Raw genomic sequence first — 7,359 nt, 5'->3', positions numbered from 1 at the left:
TTGTTTACTTTTGTTTGAGTTTTGATGTTCATTTTAACAGCCAGAATTAAGGCTCGCTTTTTGTTTAACGTCAGTTCAGTTGTCCTGTGTCTGCTTTTTGGGTCTGTACCTTAAACACACCGGCTATCCAGCCATGACATCTGCGAAGCCTTAGGTCGGGTTGCTGGCCAGACCAGCCTTATGGGCTCAAAGTGTGGTCATAAATATTTTGTACTTGTAAATAAGCTTACCAGTACGAATTTTGACCCAATTTTTCCTCCTTTCAGCTGATTGGTCAATCAAAAAAATTTTGAACAGAACAGATTGGTTGGTGGGGTAGTTAAGCAATTGATTGCCTTAAAATTTTGACCTTTTCTCTGACATGTTTCTTGAATTTTTCATGTCCAGATCTTTGATTTTTGTGTAATTAAAAAAGATTACAAAAGTGAAAAAGAAATATTGAGTTTTGCTAAACAGAAAAAGTGACTCAATCCTTTTAAGTTATGTTCCAAAAATGCTGTAATACTTGTATTATTATTTGTATTATAGTAGCTGTACATGGTTGCACTACACATAGTTGTTGCAGTTTAACTACAGAGAAGAGAAAAAGAAATTGTCATGATCCTGGGTCCTTTTGACCGAGCGTTTTGTGTTTTCTATTAGTGATTTTGGTTCTGTTGTTCCTCCTGTTTAGTGTATTCTGTTCTGCCCATCTATTCCTGTGTTAAGTCCGCGTTTCCTAGTCTGTGTCTTTGCGTGTGTGTGTTTCCTGTTTTATTGTGAAGGTCTGCGTCTTATGTGAGTGTTTTCAGTTTGCCTCCCTAGTCTCGTCACGTTAATCACTCCCAGCTGTGTCCCCCACCTGTGTGTAATCTCCCTGTGTTCTCTGAGTGTTTTTAAGTCGTGTCTTCTGTCTTAGTCGTGGCTGGTTCGTCTGTGTTGTTTCCCCTCGGTCTCCCTGCGTTTCTCGATCCATCTCTCTGTGTGTATTTCCCCAGACCTCCCTGCATCTTTGTTCTGGTTTGTTTTGTTAGTTTGCCCAGTTTAGGTTTTCTGTTACAGCTTCACCCGCGCCATTTTTGTTGTATTTTCTTTTGTAAATAAATACTTCAATAAATAGTTACCACACGGCTTGCCCCGGCAGACCGTGACAGAAATAGAACTAAAATACAATTAAAAGTATAGGTCATTCACCAGGAGACTTTTTTATGTTATTTTCCCTCCATTTAGACTCAAAGAAGCTTGATGTCTGAAGGCGCGCCGTGATGTGAAATACAAACTTCCCCCAAATATGTTGAACCAAGAATTGTGATAGATCAAAGGCTATAAAAAACAAAAGGGCAGAAATCTATCTAGAACAGGAGTAAAAGTAAAATACCTGAATTCTACTTAAGTACAATAACAAATTACTTATACTTAGTTACTTTTTTTACTTACTTTTACTTCCTGCCTCTGGTTAGCCTTAGACCAAGATGGCCACATGTACATCAACAGCGTCTCTTCAGATTGTACCAATTTGCTGTGTTTTTCCCGCTCATTTCGTGTCTGCTCATTCAGAACTTTTACATATTACACCTGACAAGAGCTTTTGGATTTAGGACTACAAAACTTGAACTGTTTTATCAGTAACCTTTGGCTTATCCCTGAAATATGAAGAACACCAGATGCTTCGCAGGCTGCTCCGTCGACTGGAAGTGCTCGAAGACAGCACAGGGATCATAAACAAAGGCAGGGGAAATGCGGACAGCTAACAGCTAAGCTAAGGCTAACACCATGCCGCATTTCTCTACCCAGCATTTTGCTTGCTAACATGCAGCCCCTGGTGAATAAAATGGATGAGTTACAACCGTGGATCACTGACAACAGGACATGTTAAGTCATGTGCATGTTAGGTCAGCCCATAACTGCTCTACCACCATCACACTGGCACTCCACAGAGCTGTGTGCTGAGCTCATTCCTCTATCACCTTTTCACCCATGACTGCAGACCTAGGGATGGATCTAACTCCATCATCAATTGTGCAGATCACATGACAGTGATTGGTATCATCAGTGACAATGATGAGTCTGGCTACAGGGAAGAGGTAAAGCAACTAGCTATGTGGTGCGCTGACAATAACCTGCTCCTGAATACCAGAAAAACCAAAGAGCACATTGTGGACTTCAGGAGAGAGAAGAGAGACACCCATGTCTCCATCTACGTAAATGGCACAGCTGTTGAATGGGTCTCCACCTTCAACTTCTTGGGGATCCACATATCTGAGAGCCTATCCTGGTCAAGGCTCATCAGGCTCATCAGCGCCTCTTTTTCTTGAGGACACTGAAGAAGAACCACCTATATACTGACATTCTGGTAACTTCTACCGCTGTGTGCAGAGAGCATCCTGACCAACTGTGTTACAAGTATGGGAATTTCTCTGTTGCTGATTGAAAGACACTGCAGTGGGTGGTGAAAACCACCCAACACATCACAGGGACTCCACTTCCTGCTATTGAGGATGTCCACAAGAAGAGACATCTACACTGAGCATGCATCATTCGCAGGGACTTCTCCCATCCTGACAATAAAGTCTTCCAGCTCCTTTCCTCCGGAAGACGCTACAGGATCCCACTGACTAAAGCCAGCAGATTTAGGAACAGCGTCTTCCCCACAGCTGTCACCCAACTGTCTCCCCCGAGTCTCCCGCCTTTACCATCCACGATCATTAGCACTTCTACACTCATCTTCCCCCTTATCCCTCCCAATGACTGTGATAATGACTGCCATTCATTCTCAACATTCATGCTCACATTGGTTATTTCTATAGTTTTAGGAATACCGACATAGCATAGTGTCTGTTATAGTGCGTACACTGTTCAGAGCGTTTCACTTCAACTTCTGCAGATTTATTCATAGGACTCTGTAGATCTGTTTAACACACACATAGTACATCTGTATATATGCAGCACATGTGTATATTTGTTCATAGAACATCTGTATATGTGCCCATCTGTATAGCAATATAGAACATCTCTATGCTATACAAATATATGTATATCTGTACATTTGTATACAGCAGCACATCTGTACATTACTCTGTAGTTCATCTGTATAATTCGTCTCTCTGTACATAATCTGTTCATAACTATAATATTATTCTAACCTTATCTGTATATATAAGTATATCTATACATTTACCCTAAGTACATCTGTATATTTCCTCTCTTCTTATCTGTATATGATCTTCTCTTATTGCACTTACACTTCTGATTAGTTGCAAACTGTATTTCGCTGTGTAATGACAATAAGGTTGAATACTAAACAAAATACTATGTGACTATTTCAATGGTTGTAAGTTTTCAGTCTTTTTCAGTGATTCAGTTTCCACATTTTACATTTTATTTTTCTCAGGAGGACTTTCCACTCTTCCTCCCCACTCCAGAGAATACCACTTTGTGAACCACAAAATGTCCTGGACTGAAGCTCAGAGTTACTGCAGAGAACACTTCACTGACTTGGTCACCATCTAACACAGAAACATCAACCAACTACTTTTCTCAATGTCACCAAGGATTGATACTTTTGCTTGGTTAGGGCTCTATGATGATCGTTACAACTGGAAGTGGTCCATGGGGGGAAAACTTTATTATGTTGGCAGTACACACGAATTTTTGATCTGGGCTAACGGCCAACCAGACTGTGCAAATGCAAAACAATACTGTGTGGCTCTTCAGGGACAAACACAGATGGATGATAGACCCTGTGGAGATTCTTACCCTTTCCTGTGTTACAATGGTAGGAAAAAAGATTTCTTGCCCTACTTATCCCTACAATTTTATGAGATTCATAATGTGTGTGTTTGAAAATTCATCCTTTTTATTCGTTCACAGCCAAAAATACAAGTTACATCTTAGTGAAGGAGAGCCGCTCCTGGTCAGCGGCTCAGTCGTACTGCAGGACATACCACACAGACCTGACCAGTATAAGAAGCAAAGAGGAGAAATCCAACATCACGCTCACTTTGAATGGATCAGGGGTTCAGTATGTGTGGATTGGCCTCTACAGGGATCCCTGGGCCTTCTGGTCTGATAACACAACCTCCACATTCACTAACTGGGCGCCTTCTGAGCCTGCAAACCTCAATTCAATTGAGTACTGTGGAGCATTTAATTTAATCTCAGGGGAATGGGTTGATGGCTTCTGTGGTGTGAGACTCTCTTTTTTCTGTTTCACAGGTGAGGTCCAGAATGCAAACGCTGTAAGATCCTGTCATCATGTAAAGCACTAATGTTTGTGTTTTTATATGTGGTTCATTTTTAGCAGGGAGAAAGCAAACAGTGCTGAAAATGAAGCTTCAGTCAGAGGCAGACATGCACAGCACAGAGATCCAGCAGCAGGTTTCACAGCAGGTCAGCAGTTCAGTCACAAACACAAACTTGACACAAGTTCAAACTATGCTTCATGTTTTTCATCATCTGCACATTTTGTCCAGCTGTCAGGCCTCATGCTGTCAAAAGGACTGACAGACTTCAGGATTCGTTGGAGGAAAGTCCAGAGTTACCGTGACGACCAGTCAAAGAAGCAGGATGTGGACGGTGACTGCAAAACTGAAGTCTGACTGGACTGAACCACTTCATGTGTGAAGTTAATAACATGCTGTGCTGAGCTGTCTCATCTTTTAAATCTTTCAATATTTCAGAGTGTAAAGTTCCACCAACAGCTCATTTGTTCAGCTGCAGTTGTAGTTTGGTAGAAATTCTTTAATCAGAGGTCCACTCACTACTTTTGCTGATAGGCTCTAGTCTCTTGTTTTGTTTTGCGGCATCAAATTAACAAATTAACAAATTAACAAATTAACAAATTTCCCAGAGGAACCTACCCGAGGGATTAATAAAGTTCTATCTTATCTTATCTCTTTCAACACTTTAGACACTGTCCTTCTGTGTGAAGTTAACAACATGCTGTGCTGAGCTGTTTTGTATATAGAGTGTAAAGTTCTACTAAAACCAATTTAGTTAGTTTAGGTTGTAGTTTGGCAGAAATTATTAGATCTGGCCAATAGTTTTGTGGTTAATCTTGACATTTTCATGACAAGTTTGGATTCATCATTTTAGACACTGTCCTATTTAAGAAACCGCACATGCGATTTGTGCAGGATGTTTAATGGGAACGATAGATCTGTTTCATTTGGAGAGTGACCTCGGCTGGCTTAAGGTGTGGACAACAAAACATTGCACTGTTTATGTCCTGGTTCTGCTTTAAATGTTTGACAACCATTTCAATGGCAGCCGTAAATGGCACCACAGAGGTGCCAAGCCTTACTTGATTTTAATATGGATGATCCCTTTCAAGGGACTGTAGTTGCAGTGCATGCTGGATGTCCTCATATCTGACACTTAAACTTGATTAATGTTGGAGGAGCAAACAAAGACACAAGAAGCCAACTTATAAATAAGAGAGCAAAGCTTGCACTGATGTTGCCATAGTTACTGTTGTAATCTTAGTTTTGTAATTTTTCTCCCAGATACACTATCATTTTTGTATACTTTTGTTTTTGGGTCTTTCACATTTCTTCAAGTTATATAGATTGCAAAACCCGTGCTTTATGTCAAACACCAGACTCAATTATAGGTTATTTCTATCAGATCTTTATTCCCTGATGTTCATTCGTGTTATACCCGTTTCAAACATGAATTTTGAAATAAACAAACATGGAAAACTTGTTTAAGGAGGAAAGAGAAAATTTTGATCACAGCATGTTGTCTTTTCATAGATTCGAAAGTCTGGTGTCAAACCTGCTTCGGAAAAGATTCAATTATCTCTTTTAAAATATTTATCCAGCTGTATTCTAAACACCAGCTGGCTGTCATAAGTTTTGAAGTCTTTGTGTGATATTTGGGATTATTAGTAGAATAAAAATGAAATCGTATTAAAATCTGATGTTTGTGGTTTTCTTTTCAATAATCAGCATGGCTTGTGTATATACGCATAATCTTTGTTAAAGCGATAACGCTTTTTTGAAACGATAAAATAGATTGGACAGACTGGATGTTAAACTAATATTTTTGTTTTGAATATTAATCATGAGGGTAAAAGGGCAGTCCAGCTGCATTGTCCTGTATACCACGGAGTAAGTTCAGCATATCCAGGATATCTTTCCATTACCTCAATTCACTGACCCTAACATGATAGACGTTCACACACAGCAGGTTATCATCCTGCTCTTCTACAGAAAATGATCCTTATTATTGGCAACTATTTCAGAGACTGAAAAATCTACAGTATAGAGAACGTAAAAATATAGCAGTCTAACGCAACACTATTGTAAAATTAAAAGACATGAATGCTTCAGTTTGTCACAGTTTAAAGTGGATTGAACATAATTGGCTGAAAAGTGTGATGTTTATTCTGTGTTATCTGCATTTCCATCAGTGACTCAGATCTTTTGACCTCAGCTGAATGTCTCTGTCTGGCTTATGCAGAGAGCTAAACACTTCAGTGAACACTCAGGAAACTGTATCGTATTCTTCAGAGCTGATTTGCGCCATTTGTAAAAGTAGAAGTTGGTTACAGGTTTATTGTAAATAAGGATACTGAAATACAATAACTATTTTGTAAGTGTATTCTTGCGAGAAAGCAAGATAACCAAAAGGGTTTGAGCTATGGACCTGATTGAATGTGTTTTTGTTGTTAAAAGAGAAATGTGTGTGTCTAAATGAAAAGAAAAGAACGCTGTTTAACTCTGTTAATAAAAGATGAGGAAGAGCCTGCAGACCGAATACAACTGGTGTCTCCTGTCTCTGCTTTTCTGTTAAAACCCCATCGAAGGCCTTTAACACATACCAGTGGTTACATAACCACTGGTAAGTACCCAAATTATGATTTATCAATTACCAAATACCTACTAGGGCTGCAGCAATTCATTTAGTGCTTTAAATTATTTGATTGTAAAAATGTTATTCTGAAAGATCTGTGTTTTTCTCTTTGGATTATTTATTATTGCTCATTAATAAGACAAAAGTATTTCTTATCCGATTGCATAATTAATCAATGGAATAATTGAGAGATTACTCGACTGCAAAAGTAATGTGTGCATGCCCTAATGCACACACATTCACACACACACCTAACTGACGGTGCTCTCTAAGATTGATTTAAGGCTTATTTGTTATTGGGCATTATTGTGTCAAAATTCTCCCTATCTCGTGATATTGTTCGCCTTTTGGAGTCTCCATAATGTGCTTATAATCTCCTCACCTAACCCCTAACACGTCTGACTCAGATCCATTTCACCAAAAAATTTAAATTCATATTTTTGTATCAGGGAATAAAAACAAGTTGATTACAAATAATTACCCCCTATGATCTGCACAGCACCCTGATTCATAAAGACAAATGAG

At 39.1% G+C, this 7,359-nt stretch overlaps 1 protein-coding gene across 1 annotated transcript; it reads left to right on the top strand.

Annotated features, from left to right (window-relative positions):
- Window positions 1-3,705: 3,705 nt before the first annotated feature.
- On the top strand, window positions 3,706-4,577 carry LOC148103234 (C-type lectin lectoxin-Lio3-like). Its single transcript, XM_087838076.1, has 4 exons — window positions 3,706-3,754; window positions 3,850-4,194; window positions 4,280-4,368; window positions 4,452-4,577. Exons 1-4 carry the CDS (start codon window positions 3,706-3,708, stop codon window positions 4,575-4,577), a joined length of 609 nt encoding a protein of 202 aa, XP_087694202.1.
- The last annotated feature ends 2,782 nt before the right edge of the window (window positions 4,578-7,359 follow it).

Source organism: Neolamprologus brichardi, chromosome 3 (genome assembly GCF_056152115.1).
Source record: "Neolamprologus brichardi isolate AB-2024 chromosome 3, ASM5615211v1, whole genome shotgun sequence".
NCBI lineage: Eukaryota > Metazoa > Chordata > Actinopteri > Cichliformes > Cichlidae > Neolamprologus > Neolamprologus brichardi.
This window is presented reverse-complemented; position numbering and strand designations above follow the sequence as displayed.

Coding starts and splice junctions, on each gene's coding strand:
- LOC148103234 (XM_087838076.1), top strand. CDS start 3,706: ATGGATGATAGACCCTGTGGAGATTCTTACCCTTTCCTGTGTTACAAT. Junction 3,755..3,849: donor CCCTTTCCTGTGTTACAATG/GTAGGAAAAAAG, acceptor ATTCGTTCACAG/CCAAAAATACAAGTTACATC. Junction 4,369..4,451: donor AGCAGCAGGTTTCACAGCAG/GTCAGCAGTTCA, acceptor CATTTTGTCCAG/CTGTCAGGCCTCATGCTGTC.